This window comes from Carcharhinus amblyrhynchos, chromosome 2 (assembly GCF_965287045.1).
Source record: "Carcharhinus amblyrhynchos chromosome 2, sCarAmb.v2.hapA, whole genome shotgun sequence".
In the NCBI taxonomy this organism is placed as follows: Eukaryota; Metazoa; Chordata; class Chondrichthyes; order Carcharhiniformes; family Carcharhinidae; genus Carcharhinus; species Carcharhinus amblyrhynchos.
The window spans coordinates 65,000,162-65,023,197 of NC_137325.1; the positions used below are offsets into that span (position 1 = coordinate 65,000,162).

A 23,036-nucleotide genomic window follows, 5' to 3' on the forward strand; every position below is an offset into this window, starting at 1 on the left:
TGTTTCAATAAAGCTGCTATCTTAACCACCATTGTCTGTTATTTGTTCCCTTGGCCACTATCAAATAATAGAAGCAACTCACAAAAAACTTCTTCACTTAATACTTTTATTCAACATCAATTATAAAAATGGAAATGAACTATTCAGCTTTGTAAATTGCCTGAGTGTCCATGTCTACTGCCATGTTCTAATGTAGTGCAACTCTAATGGTTGCTGCAGTAGGCTGCATATGGCTTAAAGATGCCCTTGAAGTTCTCTAGATCTTCCAATAGTATAGTCCAGCTTCGGGCTACACTATTAGGGCATGAGTGGCAAGGTGCTGGTGGAGTGAGTGTGTTAGGAGTACTAATGCTGTCACCCTGAAAGAGGACTGCAGGTCGCTCATTTACAGAGCTACAATCACTCCCACAGAGTCCACAAGTAATTCCAGTAATCTGCTGGAGGACATTTGCTGGATAGCTGGCATGTTACTTGGAGTGTATCTAAAAGCATAAATCCAGAACAGAAGAGGAAAAGAAGACCTCCATGATCACACCATCTGTAACTTGCACATCATGCCAGATGGCAAGCAGGGTGAGGTGAGAGATGAGAAGGCCATAAGGCTATCATCCTGGATGACCTGGGTGATGTCTGATGCTACACATTCTGTCAGAGATGGCCCTTTGATGCAGATCACTTTGTCTTCTGTTGGCATATCAGACTCCTACTAGTTTGATTGTGTTCCCCTCTCTTGTCAGCAAACTTGCCCTGCATAAAAGACAGCTTGGAAAGTTTGAATAATGTTCCTATCTGGAAGTATGTAGAGATGGAGAGAGGCATGTAAGAGTTTGCATTAGGTGTGTGAGGGTGAGGTGGAGTATCTGAATGTTAGGCTGAGTGCTGAGAACTGCTGATTGTTGAGTAATGGTGTTTTGATGTAATGAGCAGTATGAGAGGTTGGTGGTTTTGAGGTGACATATACAGATGCATTCACTGACCTTGACTGCCTGTGTGAAGTCATTAAACTTCTTATGACACTTGCCAGATCCTATGGGTTCTGAATCTGGCCACTAAGGGTCTCCTAGTTCTCTCAGAAACATGGTCTCTCTTCCCCCCGTCCACTTTTTTATTCATTTACAGGATGTGGGCCAGCATTTATTGTCCATTCCTTCCATTACTAAGACCTCCAGCACTACAACAAGTGAACCATGGGGGCCCTCTTTCTGCTCCTTAGTTCCATTTTCCTTGTGTAGAATTGCAGCACTTCCAGTCTAGAGGAGCCTCCTTTCATTTGGTGCAGACCTTTACTGAGGAACTGCAACAACTTGCCAAGGCTCATTCCACAACACTTTCCAAACCAGTGATCTCTACCACCTTGAAGGACAAGGGCAGCAGACACGGGAACAGCACCACTCAAAAATTTCTCTCAAGCCATTCCCCATTCATTGTCATTGAGCCAAAATCTTGGAACTCCCTCCCTCCCTAACCACACTGTCGTTGTACCTACACGACAAAGACTGCAGCAATTCAAGAAAGCACCTCACCAACACTTCTCAAGGGCAACTAGAGATAAGCAACAAACCCTGGCCTTTGATGCTTCAATCCATGAAAGAATAAGTAAAATTAACAACTTGTATTTATATAACAATTTTAATGTGAAACATTCCAAGTTGCTTTGCAGGAGTGTAAAAATGGTACATTTGGGACCAGATCACAAGAAGATATTGATGCAGATGGTCAAAAGCTGGGTCAAAGAGATGGTTTTTAAGTAGCATCTTAAAGAAAGAAAGAGGAGAGGTGTATATGAGGGCATTCCTAAGTTTAAAGCTTTGGATAGCTGAAGGCATGGCCACCAATGGTGGGGCATGGCAGGTGGGGTGGTGGGGGGAATGGTCTAAGGCAGGTGCCAGATGGGTGGCCTTCAGCTGCTCTCTCTTGCCCTAAGCTGGGTCCCTTGATTGGATACAGAATGCCTCACTTTGAGGGAGCCTTTCAGAGGCTACTGGCAAACCTGACAGGTTTGGTGGTCTTCTGAGGGCCTAGGGAAGAGTAATGACCTTCAGTTAATCCCTGAATCTCCACTAGATTGTGGTGGACTCAGTGGGTGAAAGACTTTATCTGGAGTGAGATTCAGCCAGAATAAGGGTATCGGAAGTTTGGAGTTGAGTAGGAAAGGGATGCTTTCTGCTGTTTCCTTACTTTCTAACTTTTACATCTTACCTATGGTCTTACCTTACTGATGCAGTAGGGAACACAAGGGAAAGAACTGATTGATAAATGACTAGTTTGGGTAAGTATTTATTCATTCTTTCACTTATAGTTTCAGAGGTAATTTTTGTGGTTTATAGTTTGTAAGGGTTATAGTCGGAAAAGTGACAATTGTGCTAAATTTGAAAAAAATGCAAAACTAATTAATACATTAAGTAGAGATGGCTGGGTAGGTGATATGCTGCAGCTGTATGACATGGGAGCTGACAGATCCCACAGAGCTGCAGTGGCCACATTTACAATAAGTGTTGGTTAGTCGAGGAACTTCAGCTCAGAATTGATGAGTTGGAGTCTGAGCTTCAGAGCTGTGGCACATCTGGGAGGGGGAGGGTTACCTGGCTGCTTTGTTTCAGGAGGCAGTCACCTCTCATAGATTAAATACCTCTAATTTGATCAGTGGTCAGGGTGTGACTGCAAGTGAGGCAGGTAGAGGGACCCTGAATTCAGGAACAGAGGAACCTCAGCTCTTGACTTTGTCCAACAGGTACAAGGTAGTTGCTCCTTGTGTGGATGAGGGAAAGGGCTATAGGGAGGATGAGCTAGATGAGCAAAAAGATAATTGGTAGTTTTAGCAGATTCTATAATTGGGGGGATTGATAGCATCTTTTATAAGCAGGTGCCATCTCTGACTGGCTTGAAAGGATATTAGAGTAGGAGGGGGGCGGATCCAGTTGTTGTGGTCCACATTAGGACAAACAATATAGGTAAGCCAAGGAAAGAGGACCTGTTTGAGCATTATAGGAACAAGGAACTAAATTAAAGAACGTTAGGTTAAAGGGTTATAATCTCTGGATTGTTACCTGAGCCACGTGCAAATTGGCATAGGATTGAGAAAATTAGGGAAATTAAGACGTGGCTAAAGAAGTGGTGTGGGAATGAGGAGTTCCATTTCATGGAGCATTGGCATCTGAATTGGAACAGGAAGATCTGTACCATTGGGACGGTCTCCACCTGATCCGATCTGGGACCAGTATTCTAGTGAAAAGTATAAATAGGGTGGTGGCAAGGACTTTAAATTAGCAAGTGGGGGTGAAGGGAAGGATGATACTCAAAGAAGAATAATGGTTAATGGGAACCAAAGCACCAGTTTAGTATGTGAGAAGATAGAGGTTAATAGGACGAACAGGCGGGGCTAATCTAACAACCAGCGGAGATTTGAAAAAGAGGTCAAAATGTGTGAAATGTGTAGTGCACAAGGAAATCCTGCAAGGGAAAGACAAACCAGTAGAACATATTTTAAAAACCCAGTAGCTGAATGCATGCAATTTTTGGAAGAATGTCAATGAGTTCATGGCACAAATGGAGACAAGTGGATCTCACTTGGTGGAAATTACTGAAACAAGGTTACGGGGAAACAGGGACTGGGAATTGAATGTCCAAGGGTACTCAGTATTCCAGAAGGAACAGGAGGTGGAGTTGCTTTATTGATTAAAGATGATATCAAGGCTGCATTAAGGAATGACATTGGCACTCAGGCACAGTAGTAATCATGGGTGATTTTAATATGCATATTGACTAGATGAATCAAATTGTCAAAGGTAGCCTCAAGGAGATTTCAGCATGCAGGAAGGATTGTTTTTTGGAGCAATATGTTATGGAACTAACCAGGGAGCAGGCTATTTTAGATTTAGTATTATGTAATGAAGAAGGGTTGATAAGCTGTCTTGTTGTTAAAAATTCTTTTGGAAAGGGTGATCACAGCTTGCTAGAATTCCAGATTCAGATTGAGCGACAGAAGACAGAGTGTCATACCAGAGTTTTAGCATTGGGCAGAAGTAATTATACAGGCCTGAGGAAAGAGTTGGCCCAAGTAAACTGGGCACAAATAATTGAGGGCAGGACAGTTGAGGAACAATGGCGGATGTTCAGAGGGATATTGAATACCCTTCAGTTAAAGTATATTCCTGAGAGGAAGAGGAATTGTTTTTCCTCCTTTTACATTGGTAGATTGAGCTTTGCCTTTCCAAATGCTCATTCATCTCCTAACTAGTGACTGATTCCAGCAACTTCCCTAACACAGAGGTCAAGCTAACCATACTATAGTTTCCTACTTTTTGCCTCTCTTTTTGAACAGGGGTGTCACATTAGTGTGTTTTCAATTCACTGGGAGCTTACTAGAACCCAAGGAATGTTGAAATATTACAACCAATGTATCCACTATCTAATGGTTCTGGCTGGACAAGAAGTCAAAGAGGACAGAAAGGCAAAAACTGGTGCACACCAAACTGCAAAAGCTAGTGGTAAACTGGAGGATTGGAAGAACTTTAAGGTTCAGCAAAATGCTACTGAAAATAGAACCAAAAGGCTTAAGGGGAATTATGAAAGGAAATTAGCAGAAAATAAACACAGATACCAAAATCTCCTATAAGCGTATGAGGACGAAATTAGCTGAAATAAATGTTGACCCTTTAGAGGACCATACTGATGAGATATTAATGGGCAACACAGATGGCAGAGGCACTAAACCAATATTTTGCCTCTGTCTTAAAGATGGAGAATAATAAAGATTTTCCAAAAACTTGTTAATACAGAGGAACTTGGTGCAATAACCATCACTCGGGAGAAGGTATTGAATAAACTAATGGGATTAAAGGCAGGTAAGTCTCGAGGAACTGATGGCTTGCACCCTAGAGTATTAAGGGAGGTGACAGCAGGAATAGTGGGTACATTGGTTGTAATATTTCAAAATTCCTTCGATTCTGGTAAACTCCCAGTGGATTGGAAACACACTAATGTGACACCTTTATTCAAAAAGAGAGAGACAAAAAGTAGGAAACTATAGTACGGTTAGCTTGACCTCTATGTTAGGGAAGTTGCTGGAATCAATCACTAAGGAGGAGACGAATGAGCATTTGGAAAGGCAAAGCTCAATCTACCATTGTCAGCATAGTTTTATGAAGGGTAGACAAAGTGCTTGACAAACTTGCTTGAGTTCTTTGAGGACATAGTCAGCCAGATGGATAATGGGGAACCTATGGATGTGGTATATCTAGACTTCCAGAAAGCGTTTGAAATGTGCCACATAAAAGACTGTCCAGAACATGAGATTGGAGGGGATTGGGGGTAGAGTGCTAAAGTGGGTTTATTATTGGCTGACTGACAGAAAGCACAGGTTTGGGATAAATGGGCCCTTCTCTGGTAGGTGAAATGTAACCAGTGGGGTGCCACACAGGGGTCGGTTCTCAGACCTCAATTGTTTACAATCAATACAAATGATCTGCAAGCAGGGACAGAGTGTAACATAGTAAAATTTGAGGATGATACTAAAATAGGTGGGAAATCAGGCAGTGAAGAGCATATAAAGATTTTACAAACAGACATAGATAGGCTAGAAGAATGGGCCAAAATTTGGCAGATGAAGTTTAATGTGGAAAAGTGTGAGGTTATCCATTTTGGCAGAAAAATTAGAAAGGTAAATTATTACGTAAATGGAAAGCTGATTTAAAATGTGTCCGGACAGAGGGATCTGGGTGTCTATGTCCACAGAAAGTTGGAATGCAGGTGTAGCATGTAAAAGAAAAAGGCAACTGGGATGTTGACATTTATTGCAAAGGGACTGGAGTATAACAGTGGAGAAGTGTTGCAACTGTATAGGTTGCTGCTGAGACCATATCTGAAGTATTGTGTCCAGTTTTGGTCTTCTTATTTGAAGAAGGATGTGGTGGCATTGGAGGCAGTTCAGAGCAAGTTCACCAGACTGATTCCAGGGATAAAAGGGTTGACGTATAAGGAGAGATGAAATAGTTTGAGCTTATACTCACTGGAGTTTAGAAGGATAAGAGGGGATCTGTTTGAGGTATGTGACATCTTAAAAGGGATTGATAAAGTAAATGTAGACCAAATGTTTCCTCTAGTGGGGTAATCTCGAACAAGAGGTCACAGGTATGGATTGAGAGGCTGTAGATTTTAAACTATGATGAGGAGGAAATACTTCTTGCAAAGGGTGGTGAATTTGTGGACGCACTGCCCCATAGCATGATGGAAACTGAATCATTGAATGGCTTCAAGAAGGTGATAGAAATGTTTCTAATTTAAAAAAAAAGGGATGAATGGATATGGGGAACAGGTGGGGAAGTGGATTTGAGACCAGGAAGAGATCAGCAATGATTTGATTGAAGGCAAAGCAGACTTGAGGGCTGAATTTGCTTACTTTTGCTCCTAATTCCTATGTGATAATTCTCTCATTAATGAACTGAAGTCCGGGTAGCGGTGATGGGAATTCCACGTCATCCCCTTCTGCCCTCTGACCTAATGAGGGAAGGGTAAGCCTCTGCTGGGAAACTGCAATGGAGCTTCTGTCATGATTGAGTTGTCCCGGCCACCAGATTTCCCACTACGATAGGCTGCATTAAATCCAGTCCATAATCATTCTGAAACTGAACAGCTGTCAATCTATGCTGGTTTATGTTTGACAAAACGATAATCACATTTTTATACAAAGTCCTTGAAATTTTACGTTTGTTTTTTAATTTGTGAATGAGATGGTGGTGCGGGTCTGAGTTACTTCAGTAATCTGACACAAAATTTAAATAACATGTAATGACAGACAGGAGAAGAAACCCAGTTTGGCACCATCCCCATGATAACCTGGCGGTGTCAACCTGGCAGTACCAACTTGTGGCAAGGGGCAGGCCCCAGTGGGAACCTCATGGGGGGATGGAATTCATTTAGATGTAATGGTGGCCAGGAGCGGACGGAGGAGCTGGGGATGCCGGTGATGGTGAATGGGGGAGAGGTGGGTGCCGGCTCAGATTGTGGGGGAGGGGGAGAAGCAGCAGGCAGAAAAAGGGCTGGCTGTGATCAGGGATGGATGGGGAGGGGAGCCCCTGAGACCGCTCTGGTGGGCTGTGGGGGGAGGTTTGTACAGATGTGCCCTTAAACAATGGCACTCCAATCTTGTTGCAGCCATATTTTGCTGGTATCCACCCCCACCCCACTTCCAACCCCCACACACACACTGGTTTTCTCACTAGAAGCAACACTCTGCTAAAGCATTTAGCCCAGAGAATCTTTCACTTACTATTTTTCAAGGTAGAGCATTATCCTTTTACTTTGTTGTAACAAATAACAGTAAGTGTAAATAATGTTAAGTATTAACATTATCAGACGCTATGATTTGCTGCATCCCCTTTACTGTCCCCCTGAGTTCTCCAGGCTGATTGTACAGCTCTGTCACATGATTTCCAGTGTGTTGGTCTCGTGTCATTGACAACAATGGGGAATTCCTGCTATTAAAGCAACTTTTAGCAACATCATCTCACTTGACTGCAGACCTGTGGCAGCCACGTTACTTAATTTATGTGAAGTGCTGTGAATACCAGGAAACGCAAACACACAAAAACCACGATACAGGCATAAGTGTGTGAAAATTTCCTCAGTTATTAGAGCTGAAGTATTTTCATCTTTACTCTCTTGTCCAAAGAAACACTGGGGTATAAACTTATTGCTTTAGAGGACTGTGTTATATAATTTGGACAAATGTATTTTCAAAAGTTCTACATCCAGTTTTATTGGTCCGGATAGCAGAACAGTTTAATGAGTATCCCGGATCATCATTTTGTCACGCTTGGTTGTCACAGAGAAAGGGTTTACAGACAGATTTAATCTGCATTTACATTGCAAAATGCCAGACTGCAAAAGGGTCCATGTTGTGCAGGAAGATAAACGGAGAGGGAAAAAATATTTGCAAAGAAGGCCTTTTGGTGAGTAGTTTTATTTATAAGTATTCTAACAAGCAATTTAACATTTAGTAATAAGAACAACCAAATGAAGATTATGATTAGTAAGTCTTCTGTAGTTAATTGCTTAACTTGTGTTTTAACACTTTTTTCTCTCCCCCCGCCCCTCCCCACTTAGGTCTGGTGTTGAATTTTATTAAGACCCCAAGGTGTCTGATTTATGTCAGTAGCGCGCTGTCAATGTGGGTAAGGAAAATAACTCTCATTTCTACATCTGAGTTTATGTTTGGCATGTCAAAGTACAATAATAGATGCCTGTGAGTTTGAGGTCAGGTGCAGACTTGTTCTGAAAATAATGTTTTCATGTGGTGTGTCGGTCTTCCAACCCCTCTGTAACAGACTGCAACTTTCAAAGTGAGTGGCAGCAAAACTGCACATCTCCAATTGACTTGCAGTTGAGTTTGTTGAAGAGATTGTTAAACGGGGGATGAGGGGTAGAGGGGGAAGGAGCCAGTGTTCATTATTATTGTTGATTATAAATCTTGATTAAAAAAAGTAAGAAGTCTTTTGACACCAGATTGAAATGCAACAGGTTTGTTTGGAATCATGAGGTTTTGGAGTGCTACTCCTTCATCAGGTGAGTGGAGAGATAGATTTCACAAACATGGTATATATAGACAAAGACACAATTGTAAGATAATGGTTGGAATATTGAGTCTTTACAGGTAATCAAGTCTTTACAGGGTACAGACAATGTGAGTGGATAATCACAGGTTAAAGAGGTGCGATTTGTCTTAAGCCAGTTAGTAGGATTTTGCAAGCCCAGGCCAAATGGTAGGCTTGTAAAATCGTACACATATAGTGTGACATGAACCCAAGATACCGGTTGAGGCCATACTGATGTATGGAACTTGGCTATCAGTTTCTGCTCAGTGATTCTGCATTGTCGTGTGTCTTGAAGGCCATCTTGGAGAACGCTTACCCAAAGATCAGGGCTGAATGCCCTTGACTGCTAAATGTTCCCCGGCCAGAAGGGAACACTCCTGCCTGGCGAAAGTCAGACATTACTCACAGATCCCACCAAAGAACACATCCATGACCTCAATAGACTGATCAAAACCTTTGATCCATACTTTCAGAGCACCCTATGTGTTCTCATCCTACATACTTCCAGCGTTGGAGATCTCCACTGCCTTTTAAGATATTCAAGGCCAACACACTCAGCATCCTATTGTATCAGGCAGTGTGACCCTGTGTGAGAGCCTCTCCAGCTATGTCAAGCGCATCTGCAACCCACCATACAAGGAACCCTGAGCTTCTGTTGTGACACTACATACTACTTAAAGAAACTCAGCAACCTTGGACCAGTTGAACCAGGAGCACTCCTTGTCACAATGGACATCTCGGCATTCTGTACCAGCATCCCCCACAACGATGGCATTGCTGCAACCGTCTCAGTACCCAACACTAACAACTACCAATCTCCAGGCCCAATTCTACAACTCATCCGCTTCATCTTGGACCACAATGTCTTCACCTTTGACAACCACTTCTTCATCCAGACACACACAACAGCCATGGGGACCAAATCGCACCTCAATATGCCAACATCTTCATACACAACTTTGAACAAGTTCTCTTCAGTGCATAGGACCTTCAACTGACGCTATATACTAGATAAATTGATGATGCTTTCTTCCTTAGGACTCATGGCGAAGAATCACTGAAACAGCTACACGATGACATCAACAAGTTCCATTCCACCATCAGACTCACCATGGACTATTCTCCAGAATTGGTTGCATTCTTGGATGCACTCATCTCCATTAAAGACGGTCACCTCAGCACCTCTCTGTACCGCAAGCACACAGATAACCTCACGATGCTCCACTATTCCAGCTTCCACTTTTAACACGTTAGAGAAGCCATCCTCTACGAACAAGCCCTCCATGTACACAGGATCTGCTCAGACAAGGAGGAATGCAACAGACACCTACAGACTCTGAAAGGCACCCTCATAAAACAGCATATGGCGCTTGACACATCGATCGACAGTTCCAACACCATAGCAAAAAACTGCACCAACATCTTCAAAGACAAACAAGGGATATGACCGACAGAGTACCCTTTGTTGTCCAGTATTTCCCCTGGAGTGGAGAAACTATGACATCGTCTTCAGAGCTCACAATATGTCATTGATGAAAATGAACATCTCGCCAAGGCCATCCCCACACCCCCATTACTTGCCTTCAAATAACTGCACAACCGCGAACAGACCATTGTTCGAGCAAGCTACCCAGTCTTCAGGAGAACAGCGACCACAACACCACACAGCCCTGCCACATCAACCTCTGCAAGACGTACTGGATCATTGACATGAATGCCATCATCAACGTGAAAACACCACCCAACAGGTACACGGTACATACTCTTGTGACTTGGCTAATGTTGTCTATCTCATACTCTGCAGGAAAAGATGCCCTGAGGTGTGGTACATTGGGGAAACCATGCAGGTGCTACGACAACAAATGAATGGACACCATGCAACAATTGCCAGGCAGGAGTGTTCCCTTCCAGTCGGGGAACACTTGAGCAATCAAGGGCATTCAGCTTCTGATCTTCAGGTAAGCGTTCTCCAAGGCGGCCTTCAAGATGCACAACAATGCAGGATCGGCGAGCAGAAACTGATAGCTAAGTTCCGCTCATATGAGGACGGCCTCAACCAGGATCTTGGGTTCATGTCACAGTACGTGTAACCCCTCATTTGGCCTAGCCTTGCAAAATCCTGCTAACTGTTCTGGCTTGAGACAATTCACACTCTTTAACTGTCTGTACGTGTAGAGATTCGATTACCTGTAGAGACTCGCATTCCAACCATTATCTTCCAATTGTGTCTTTGTCTATATATGTCATGCTTGTGAAACTTACCTTCCCACTCACCTGATGATGGAGCAGCGCTCCAAAAGCTCGTGATTCCAAATAAACGTCTTGGACTTTAACCTGGTGTTGTGCGACTTCTTACTGTGCCCAACCAGTCCAATGCCAGCATCTCCACACCTTAATAAAAAAGAGTAGTCAAACTGAGGGACAAAGATGCCATGCTTAAGCAAAGCAGGTTATGTATCTCATGGGCTGGATTTACACTTGCCCACCAGCAGGTTTGAAGGCAGGAGACTTGTAAAGTCCAGCAGATGGCCTTACCGCTGCATACTCAGCTGCCCCTGACTTGGCTGAAATTTTATGGGCGATGGTGAGGGGTCAAACATCCCGCCTGCTTGCCCTTTGGCCTATTGAGGTCCTTAAATGGACAATAAGGACTTTATTTTACCTGTAGCAGAGGGAGTCCGACACCTTGGGGGAAACTTGGCAGCTTTAGCTGGTATCAGTCAGGTGATTGGGCAGGGAGACAGGGTGATCAACCATCGCAGATTTTCCAAGGTTGTCTGGAATTTGCCAAACTGTTCCGTATCCCGTACTTGGACTTCCTGGGACATCATTTGTCTTGGATTCCTCCAGGCAAACTCTATGACACTGCTCAAAATCTCCTGTTGCTGCATGTGTATCTACGCCATGCATCGAACTGCTGCTTCTCCTGGTAGAGCAGCTAGCCCACCCTCAGCCTTGAGGAACAGTCGGGTGACAATAAGTGGAGTGAGCACTCAGCAGGAGGAGCAGTATTGTTCCTCTTAAGTGTTAAATTTTTATGCCTGGTTACCGAGTTGCACAAACCTTGCTTTTCTCTGTGCCCAGGACTCTTGTCACAGTTCACAAAGCTGGATAAAAAAGCAGAAGAAAAAGTTTAGATAAAACTCCAGGAATCCCGATACAAAGAACAAGAACCAAAATGTTCTTAGCAATGTATCTAATAAAAAGGGGTAAATAAATAGATATCACAGTTTTAAAATAACGTACTGTCGTTAAAACACATGTGAAATGTTATCTGGCTCGTTTTAACTCCAAGGCCAGGATTTTACTGATGTCCCTGAGTGACCATTGGTACCGGGGATCTATCCTCAAACATGGAATCTCTGGATAGGAAGGCTTCTCCTGGATGCCACCATGATACAGCTGGCAATTGCACCAATGTGGAAGGGGCTGTTCCTTACTGGTAAAATCCTGGCCAGGTTGAAAATAATCATCAATAGGCTAATAGGTGATTCTCTCCACGAATATCTTCTTTCAGAACCCAATCTACTTATCTGTTCAATGGAAACTTCTATCATTCTGCTGATGAATGCTAGATCGAGTGAATATCCCATTCCATAATTCTGATAACAGTTTTGAAACATTGCTCTTCAAATCTGTTTTGCTCCGAGGTGCCCAGCAACAATTATATCACATGAATTTAAGTATTTATCTGAAGAGGAATTGAGATAGTGAATACAATGCCACAGGTCACTATTAAGCCTGTGATTGGAGACAAACTTGTTGCTGGGTTATCACAGTCACTGTGAATTTTAGGGGCTGACTGGTTGAGGAGTGGGTGCAAAGGCCTGCAGGAAGGCTGTCCTCACCTCCTACAGTTGCTGCTTGTTTTTCCCTGGAGAAGGTGCATTTAAACTGTGCTCTGGCTTCCCCGTTACTGATACCACAAGGCTGGCTGTGTTTGGCTGCAGACTGGCTAGAAACCCCAGTTCGAACTCAAACTCACGATGGACAACTCTCCACCGCCTGTCCATCAGCACACCTGGCCCTTCCCCAGACACTAGAAATGTTAGCAATGTAAGCAGGAAATTGGCAGAAAAGTCATTCAGGATTTTGAATGCCCACCCATCTGTTTCTACCAGTTATTTTGCAAATTCTAACTCTCTTCCTGCACTTTGATGTGCACAAAGGCAGACTTTTATCTGTTTTCAAAGCTAGTTATTCTTGGAACAGGTCACTACTGTCACCAGAGGCTTTATAGCAAGAGGGGCACCATTCCACTTCAGGAGTCTCTCTTGCTGTCACTGCCTGTCATTGACATGTTGGAAGGATTTTGCAAGTTGACATTAAACCTCTTTGAAGCACCATGAACACACCTTCTTTGGGCATTAGATCCTGGGTGAGACTTGAACCTGGAGGCTCCAGAGCTACGCGCTGCACCACAAGGATTTTTCATTATTTAGTGAAATGAACTTACATCATGATACAAGTAATTAGTCTGTTTATCTAGTCCAGGCAAGATTGCAGGATTCACAGTCTGTAACTCATTTCACATGTTTTTCTACTTTATATATGACTTAATTTAGACTCATTTCACAATCACAACATTAAAAATTCATTGTGAATAAGAAAAAATGAAGACATACTGTTCCTTTGATAAGTATGTGTACATTGTTTTTGGTCAGTATTAGTACTATCACAGCTACATTATTATGACTATTATTGTCATGGTTACAGTGTTAGTACTGTCACAGTTATGTTTTTTGGGTCATTATTAGTATTCTCACAGTATTGTCACAGTTGGTTGTTTTTTTTTGGTCAGTGTTAGTACTATCATGGTTACAGTGTTAGCACTGTCACAGTTGTGTTTTTTGGGTCATTGTTAATACTGTTACAGTTATACTGTCAGTATTGTCACAGTTGGTCATTGTTTTTTTTGGTCAGTGTTAGTACTGTCACGGTTACAGTGTTAGTACTCTCACAGTTGGTCATTGTTTTTTGGTCAGCGTTAATGCTATCACAGTTGTAATCATGCAGAGTCTCATTACTTGTTTTATTTTTCAGGGTGACCGCATGTGGCATTTTGCCATATCTGTCTTTTTGATTGAACTATGTGGAGGTAACCTGTTTTTAACTGCTGTGGCTGGTTTGATAATTGCAGGATCTGTGGTACTTTTTGGTGCAATTATTGGAGATTGGGTAGACAGGAATCCAAGAATTAAAGGTAATACAACAGTATCCGTAGCTACACACACACTTGCATGTCATGGAATCCAAAACTATACTGAAAAAATCTTCTGTTGTAACTGCCAAAATTTTAACTTGTTGCTACTACACTGATAATAAATGTGAAAATGTATGTCTTTGAGTAAAATCTTGAACAAAATACCATGTGACAATGTAGATATAGGCCTGGATCTTCAGCAGGGTGGCAATCCTCATCAGATTGCTGCACCACACAAAGTTTTCTGTGCTTTGCTGCTGCGCTGCATGTAATGCCGAGCCTTCTGAGCTGCCTTCTCCAGAAATATGGAGCGCAGTGTCCTATGAAGAACTCCATTGCAGTGTTGTCGTGTAGGAGGAAGGCAAAGCGCCCCATTTTATAGTGTTAATTGCTGTATGGTAAGTTTAAAGCTCCAGTGTGAATGTTAGTGTATGGGTGAGTGGATGAATGGGGAAGCTGGGTGAGACAAGTGTGTAAGGTGGCAGATGGGTGATGGCTAATCAAGCTGCTCAGGGGTGTAGCCAAGTGGATGGCGATGGAGTTGGCTTGGGTCAGTTGGGTACTCAGTTGGGGGTTTATCAGGAGGATCAGGGAGTACTTGGGTGGCATGTCAGAGGATCATTGGTTTGTCAGGGCTGATGTGGGGGGGATATCTAGGGAAGGGGAACAGCAGTCATCAGGTTGCAGGGTAATTGGGCCAGGTTGGATTGGAGGTAATCATGGATTGAGGGGCAAGTCTCAGGGGTTTAGCATGAGTGATTGGAGGTGGGTAGATGTGAGTTTGCTTGTACAGTTACTCAGGAGTCAGATTAGGATTTTTCTGTCTAACTTTTCCTGAGTATCTTTCAGGTAAGTAAGTCAGAACTGTCCAAAGTCTCCAACACTAACTCAGAGCTGGAAACATTCTCCCTAGCATCCCAGGGAGCAGGGGAATTGCCATTCAGAAGTTCAAACTTCCCAGGCAATTCCCATGGATGTCCACACTTCGGGACTTATGTAGTGTCCTGTCGTGCATCTTTGGTTTTATGTCCAGTCTCCAAATATCCAGAAAGCTGAAAATCTGGGCTCTATTATCTGCAGAGAAATTCCTAAGGGAAGTATGCAAATTCTGAAGGGAAGTGTACTTAAAATGTACTACTTAATAGATGGTAGAACCAACAATTCTTTTGAGAATGTCACTTTCTTACTGTCTATAAGAATCTAAGAACTTGAATAAACCTTTCCATCTCCTTGGCTTAGTTTGCATTATTTGTTGCAGATGGCAATATGAGTGTTCCACAAAGTCTGTACTTATCCAGTGTTGCATTGCTGTGAACATTTCTCTTTACACATCCTTCAGTTTGGTCTACTGTACTGTATTTGCTGCTCCCAATGTAGTCTAATGTGTTCTGGGTGACTGCTTTCTGGAACACCTCCACTCAGTCCGCAAGCCGTTTCAACTCAGCATCTTGCGCTCTTGCCCATCCATGGTCTGCTGCAATGTTCCAGTGAAGCCCAGTGTCAACTGAAGGAGCAGCACCTCATCTTCCAATTAGACATGTTATAGCCCTCAGGATTCAACATTGAGTTCAACAACTTTAGACTTTGACCTTTCTCCTCCAGCGTTACCCTTTGATATATCCCAGACATTTTTTTGTTCCTGAGCAAAAATCTCCTGTTCCCCCTCCCCCACTAGACTGTCTGTCACTTGTTCTTAAGTTTTGCCATATCTTTGTTGAAACCGCTCCCACTAATCACTGATTGAACTATTCCACTGCTCATATGTAATCGCATGTTTCCCCCCCTTTAGTCCTGAAGACGGGTCACATGGATGCGAAACATTAACTCTGTTTTCTGTCCCTATGCACCTGCTGAATTTATCGAACTTTCTCTGTTTTTGTTTCAGATTCCAGCATCTGCAGTGTTTTGCTAGTTTTGCATTCCCGTGCGGCATGTTATAGCAAAGTATACTGTATTAAGTTCTCAGTAAAGTGTGAAGTCACAGTAAATTGAGATGGCTTTATTGTATCCAAAAATCAATGCTGCACAATGTTTAAAATGTGCTGAGTCTATCAGGTTTGCACAAAGGAGGGTCAGGAGCAAGATTATCCAAGTTCCTGGTGCTTACATCTGTACATGTTCTCTTGATGAAATTCCTTATCTAACTTTCTCCCCTGTTTTCCTGAAAGTGTTGATTCATGCATGATACCATAGATAACAGAGTCCCTCCACAATCTCAAAGCTACAATGTCCAAACTCACTCAAATAAATGGCCAGTTGAGTGAATTGCCAACAGGCCTGTGCTGTTCAATCAAATGGACTTGTGACTGAGATGTTGCCTTCTGGAGATGAATATCAGTTTTAGAAAACTTGAGGACATTTCAATCCATTCTTAGTCTCTCTATAGTTTTCAGTTCAATTAAACTTTGGTGGAATACTAGTGTTTCCAGATTGTTTTATAATGAAAGTGGCTGAACAATTACCTGATCTTTTAAAATAAAATTTCTACCTTTACCAGCAGAAACTAAACTGAAATAGCAAAACATGATTTTCAATTATAAGCTCATGCTATTTTTTTGGTCAGGGTTAAAGGTGGGGACTAGTTTGATTTGATTTATTATTGCCACATGTATTGGTATGCAGTGAAGAGTATTGTTTGTTGTGCTATACAAACAGAAGTCTTGGTCAGAACAGGAGCCATACCAAGCTGTGACCCATCCAGAAAGGATGTTTTCTTTGATGCATCTGTAAAAATTGGTGAGAGTGCTGGACATGCTGAATTTCCTTAGCCTCCTGAGAAAATAGAGGTGTTGGTTGGCTTTCTTCACAATAAGTTTGACGTGGTGGAACCAGGATAGGATGTTGGTGTTCTGGACACTTAGAAACCTGAAACTCTTGACCATTTACACTTTGTCCCCATTGATGTAGACAGGGACATGTCCTCCACTACACTTCCTGAAGTCGAGGACTTCAGTTGTGGTGGAATACAAGAAATCAGAAATGCACGTTAATTTTGTTTCAGTTAAAACATTTTGCTTACGTAGTTTAATTTTAATCCATCCCTTCTGAATCATGTTTTAGTTGCTCATGGATCCCTGTTTATTCAGAATGGTTCCATCATTCTCTGCAGCATTATTCTGATTTTGGTATTTTCATACAAGAAATGGATTGAACAAACTTGGAATGGATGGTTAACTGTGAGTATCTGCTGAGAATTTTAAAACAATTCCAGTCTGTGTAAAGCATATTAAGTGTCTTTGTTGCCTGAAGTTTTGCTTTGCAAAATACTGTCAAAGGATAAAAACCACAATAATAATTGGTTGTTTTGTAAATGTGGACCTTGATCTATAGAGCTGGTTGTGCTAGGTCATCAACATGAACAAAACAATGCAGAACCCCTCCATGCTCGGTCATACTGCTAAATCAGTTTCATTTGAAATTTGCACAATTGTTATTAACAGCAGTGGATTGGCATGACCCCTAACCTCACCCCCCTCCTCACCCTTCACCCCAGCCAGAGGAAAACACTTCTCTTCCACCAGTAATAGAAATTCTGGAAATTGTTGAAAGAAAAGTGGTTAAATAGATAATGAAGCTGTACCAATTGACAACTCAGTGCTGCAGCTATTCCATTAAAAGGCAGCTTTTAACGGGATTGATTTCCAACTGTGCATATAGGGGTTTAAGAAAAGAAATCTAATTGTGTCCACAGATTTGGGCAGAATTTTAACTGTTCAGGGGCCAGCGGTGGGTTAAAGCACTCAAAGGAAATGTTGGGTCAGCAGCTTGATTTGATCCTATCCACTTCTGAGTTTCACCCCAGGCATGTGGGGAACCCTGTGGAGCTGCCAGGAAAGTAATTTTAATATTCAGAGCAAAATTGACTGAGAATTTAACTCAACATGCTGGAATTAACAGCCAGTGTACTGGTTTTGAAAACTCCCTATTGCGCAGGGGCCAACGAGATATGTGCACAGCGAGGACTCATTGTTGGATGATATTGACGTACTGGAAAGTCTTTAAAAGTGAAATCACAAAGTCTGTGTCCAGCCACAGTGCTGGTGCTTACAGCATTTACTCTGAGAATCTATGTTTGATCCTTCAAAGGTCACTTCCAACTTATTGGAAGTAGTTTTGATTACCTCGGAGTGTATTCACTTATTTCTCAGCTGTCAACATTCACTGCAGAACGAGCACAATTTATGCATGCCTGGCATGGAACTCTGGTCAGCAGCAACAGGAAGACCCACATGAACAGTAGAGCATCTGGAGGCATGCCAACAGCTGTAGCAGCAACAGCAGCATGTAGTCACAGGACAGAGAGCTCCAGTTAGAAACAGATGATGCCTCCAACACAAGCTATACAGACAGGTGAGTTTCCTCAAGTGACAGTGTTTCAGGAGGCTCAGGTTTTCACAGCAGGGCGTTGTTGACATCTGCAGCCTCCTAGAAGAAGACCTCATTTCAAGGGGGCAGTGGACACATGTTGCCAGTGGCTATTAAGGTCACCTCAGCCCGAAATTTCTTTGCCTCCTGCTCCTGCCAGGGATCTGCTGGTGACTTCACAAGGATCTCTCAATCTGCTGCCCATGATTGCATTGCTAAGTGTGTATCAACTGAAGGGAGTTGACGCCTCAATATCCAGTTAGTGTATGACCATCAAAAGTTGATCATGCATGGTGTGCACCAGATATCCAAGGGTCTGCCAATACTCATTCATTTCTGTGGCAGTCATATTTTGCTTATTCACATCTCCATACTCCATCAATGACAGCTCACCCTTAGAGATTAAAGCCAACCTCAGCAGATCTGGCTACTAGATAGAAGATAGGAGCAGGAGGAGGCCATTTGGCCCCTCGAGCCTGCTCCGCCATTCATCATGATCATGGCTGATGGTCCAACTCAATAACCTCATCCTGCTTTCTTCCCATAACCTGTAGAAACATAGAAGATAGGAGCAGGAGGATACTTGATACTTGATAACAAGCCTTGTTTTACTTGCTATGGGCGTAAAGAGGCTCAAGTCAAGGAACTCGCTGAAAGATGCAAGATTCTCACATTTGGGACAAAAGACCAAGATAACTAGGCTATCCTGGAAGCACCGCCTCAAAAAATATCTACATAAGACAGTGATGTAACAAATAGAATTACCGGAGCAAGCTCAGCATTTGTCTGTTTATGCAAGAGACAGCTATCAAACTTGCAATGTATAAAGCTGTGATAATTTCTACCCTCTAAACGTCTGTGAGACATGGAACCATCTACTCTAGGCATTAAGTAGTTGGACAGGTTTGAGATGAGATGAATGTGGAACATTGTGAGCATCAAATGGGAGGACAAAGTGCCCAACATTCAAAGAGCAGAAATGTCTAGAATTGAAGCACTCATCATCAGAGTTCAACTGGGGTGGATGTGTATAAATGACTGATGATAACATCCCTAATGCTGCTTTGTGTTCCTAACTTAAACTTGAACATTGTCTGTGAGTCAGGCCAAGATTAAGGTTCAAGGACTTCTTGAAGACAAACCTCAGGAAATGTGGCACATCCATCATGGACTGGGAGAAATGAGCTACCTGGAAGCATTTTCAAGTTGTCACAAGTTTCCTTCAAACAACAAGGAACGCAGGCAGCTAAGGACAAAAGACAGTCAGGTCAGTCCAACAAAATCAGAAGATTTATCTATGTCCACATTGTGGAACAACAAGCAGGTCATCAGTTGGCTTCCACAGTCACTTTAGAATGCACAATGATACCAGTGATCGGGGGTGGGGGAATCAGTAGGCCACAGCGATGGGGGGTTGCTATGCTGGCCAGCAGTTGAGCTGTTGAGTTGGCCAGCAATCGGGAGGCCGGCAGTGTGTGGCTATTGTGTGTGTGCCGATCTCTGCTCTGACAGATTGGCGCCTGCACAGTGGCCCACTTAGCGCTAAGCTGCTGGCTTCTCCAGCGGGAATAGGCTCCACTCACTGATTTTTAGTGAGATTCATGGTTGGGGTGTCTTTGATGCATTGCATGTGGGAGATTCATTTTGAAAATCCAGCTGAAAAAAACAGTGGAAGTTACTGCAGTTTTTACTCAAATTCGGCACATTTTTCAGGAGAATCCAACCTGTGAGCTCGTGCTGACATTGAGAAATGGTACAAACTCAGCGTAGAGCATTTTAATTGGTGATGACATCAATTCAGTGTTGAGTGCCAATTGGCAGTGCATCATCTAATGCTATACCAGGTTTTTCTGAAAGCCCCATTTCTCCACTACTGGCACCTAGTGTGTGTTTGCCAGTGTGCTGATCTCCAAGCAGCTGGGAAGTTATAGCTGCAGATCCAGCTATGTTTCTTTGCCTTACCTGGAGGTGTGCCCTCTATTTTACTGCAGTGACACAAAGCTGAGAGTGATGTGTGTGAGAAGTGGAATGTTGAAGATGAAATGGGAACATTTAAAAAGCTACTAAGATGGCAATGCGATGAAATTAGCTGTTCAGATGGAAATTTGAGGAGGTCACTGGAGAGAGAGGAAACAATGGAACCATAAGCTGTGTTGCTTGAAGGAAGATGCTGGGGAGGCTAGAGCAATGGATGCTGCCTGAGAATGCTGTAAGTATTCTGACACTGACCTTTCCTGACCCATTGAGGTCATTAACCTTTTCCCCACATTGTTTCTGGGTTCTGGACACCACCCCTCTGCTGCTCATATCCTCTACCAGTTATGTCTATTGCTTATGGATGACTGGATTCTTCCATCCATCCTGAGGGAGGAGCACATCCCTCCTGGCTCTCATCACCTCCAGCATAATCTCCAGGAAAGAGTCAGGGAACTGGGGACACATCTTCTTTCAATGTCCTTGCCTCCAATAGTATTTACAAGCAAAGCTTTCTGCAGTCATTCTGACCCGTGCTGCAGTCCTTTTAGAGAGGCTTCATAAGAGTGTCATTCCACTCACCCTCCAATTGGCCAAGAATCCCAGAACTGCAGTGCTAAGTTAAAGAGCCTAACAGAACAAGTTGACTCCTGACTTGATAATGACCTCCCTGTGCCTTTGGGTCTATACCATAGCATTCTGCCCATAATCTTTAAACAAAGGAGTGTGTAAATTGGCAGACCAAATGAAGAATATTTAACAATGGTAATATTTTGGAACCCATCCATTTTGTTATCAGAATTCACTACTGGAGGAAGCAACTGAACACCAATTATAGTCAAGTACATTGGTTTGATGTAAATAGAGAAGTTCAGTGTGAATGTTCAGCTTTTATACTCCATCTTAAATTGGTATGTATGTTCATTATGTTAAGAACTCAAAAGATTAGCAATGTTACAATTTGTTTAAAGTAAGGATTAAAGCTAAGAATGAAATCCCATAAAGATGTGTTAATTATTGCATGTGTAAATAAATGAGTAGTTTTTCTGTTATCCATTGTCCATTTGTTTAATGTAACTCACACAAGGTGGTCTGTTACATGGTGGTCATCGGTCTAGCAGATGCAGCAAACCTTGCAAGCATAGCTTTGACCATTGCCATTCAGAGGGACTGGATTATTGTGATCACAGGATGCAACAGGAGTGGACTCGCAGGTAAGAAAACTACAAAGAACCATGTGGGTGAACTCGTTTGGATTGATAAATGATTAACAAAGTCAAAAGTAGATTTTGTTCTTCAGACCAATGTGCCACTAAATGACGAAATGCAAGAACAAGTAACTAGAGTAACATTACAATCTGTTGTTTCTAGTTATAACTTTGAGGAGAGGAAGTTGGAAGGGTTTAGAACTGAATAGTTCATCCAGAGAGTGAAAGTGGCTGAAGTTACAGCTTCCAATGATGGTGTGAAAGGGTGGTAGTGGATATGGGTGGGGTGGGGCGTATGATGGAATAATTTAGTTGTGGGACTTTACAAGCTAAAGAGAAATTTAAAGACAAGGACAGAAAATTTAATTCTGAGACATCGAATCAGGTAAAATCGTTGACTGAGGATTAAGAACATATGACACTGGGGCTCTTCTCAAGGAGCTCCTATTGTCAGGCCTTCCCAGCCCCACTCCACCACACCCCTGCCATTCTCTCTTCTCTCTCTCTCTCTCTACCGCCTCCCCGCCCTTCCAGACATTGACCCACATGCTACAGTTTGGAAGTAGCTCTTCGACCAGAGAGCAATATAAATCTGGAACCATCTCCCTCAAGGCTGCGGATGCAAGGTCAACTGAAGATTTCAAGTCTGAAATAATCAAATTTTGTTAAATATGGGTTAAAGGTGACTAAATTGTGGTTTAGCTAGAGGTTCAGTAAAGTGATTTAGGGAAAGAAATCTGCCCAACTTATCTGGCCTGGCCTACGTGTGACTTTGGAGGCACAGCAATGTGTGTTGACTCTCAATGGCTCTCAGGCAATTAGGGATGGACAATAAATGCTAGCAGCCAGTGACGCCCAGGTCCCAAGAATGAATTTTAAAAAACAATTTTAAAATTTAATGAATTTATGAAACAGTTTAGGGGCTGAGTAGCCAGGTTCTGTTCATATGGAGACTCCAATAGCAGATGGACGAAGGTAGGAGTGGTAATGGGGTGGAAGTTTAAAACTATTTGAAACCTTGCCAATTACATAGGAATAGTCTGGTGCAACATACTCACAGAGGCCTCCAACTTTCTACATTAAATTATCCTCTGTTACCCTTTAAATTTAGAGTAAAATTATGCTGCTGTGGCATGAGCTTTGGTAATACTAATGGAAAAATGTAACTTTGTTTCATCCATTTTTGTTGGTAGATGCGCAGAAGAGACAAAACTTTTTTGTGTGGAATACTGAAATAACATTTCCTTTGCAGGATGAGATCATTGTTTGAAAGGACAGAGATTTGAATACTTGCAAGCCATTCCAAAGAGACTCAGATTGGTCCAGTTTAGGCCCATACTTCAAATTCACTGCTTCTTTCTATGCACTATATCATTCTCACCTAACTAGATTTTATTCTGTAGATTTTACAACAAAATATTTTGGCTTCTGCAACATTGTGCATTCACTGTGCTTCAGAATTACATATGCAGTGATGGTAAAAATCTATTATTTTCTACTTTTAAGTTTCGATTGTGACCAGAGCTCCCTTTAAAACCTCTTAAGGGAAAAAAACACATGGCATCCACTTATCTAATTGTCGTTGATACTATTGTGAGTGGATAATTGTGGCTTGTCTCCTGAGATAAATCCTAATAGCCTTGTATTTCGTTCATCTGAAACTTGGTTATGCAAAATACATACTGGTGATAATTA

General features: G+C 42.4%; 1 protein-coding gene across 1 annotated transcript in view; it reads left to right on the top strand.

The window, feature by feature from the left end:
* Positions 1 to 8,129: 8,129 nt before the first annotated feature.
* The window catches only part of LOC145359764 (ferroportin-like), a 42,428-nt gene continuing 27,521 nt past the window's right edge, over positions 8,130 to 23,036 (top strand). The window contains 4 exon segments of the mRNA XM_080214545.1: positions 8,130 to 8,171; positions 13,635 to 13,794; positions 16,855 to 16,970; positions 21,221 to 21,347. Of these exon segments, the coding sequence (XP_080070671.1) occupies positions 8,166 to 8,171; positions 13,635 to 13,794; positions 16,855 to 16,970; positions 21,221 to 21,347 (409 nt within the window). The 5' untranslated portion in view covers positions 8,130 to 8,165.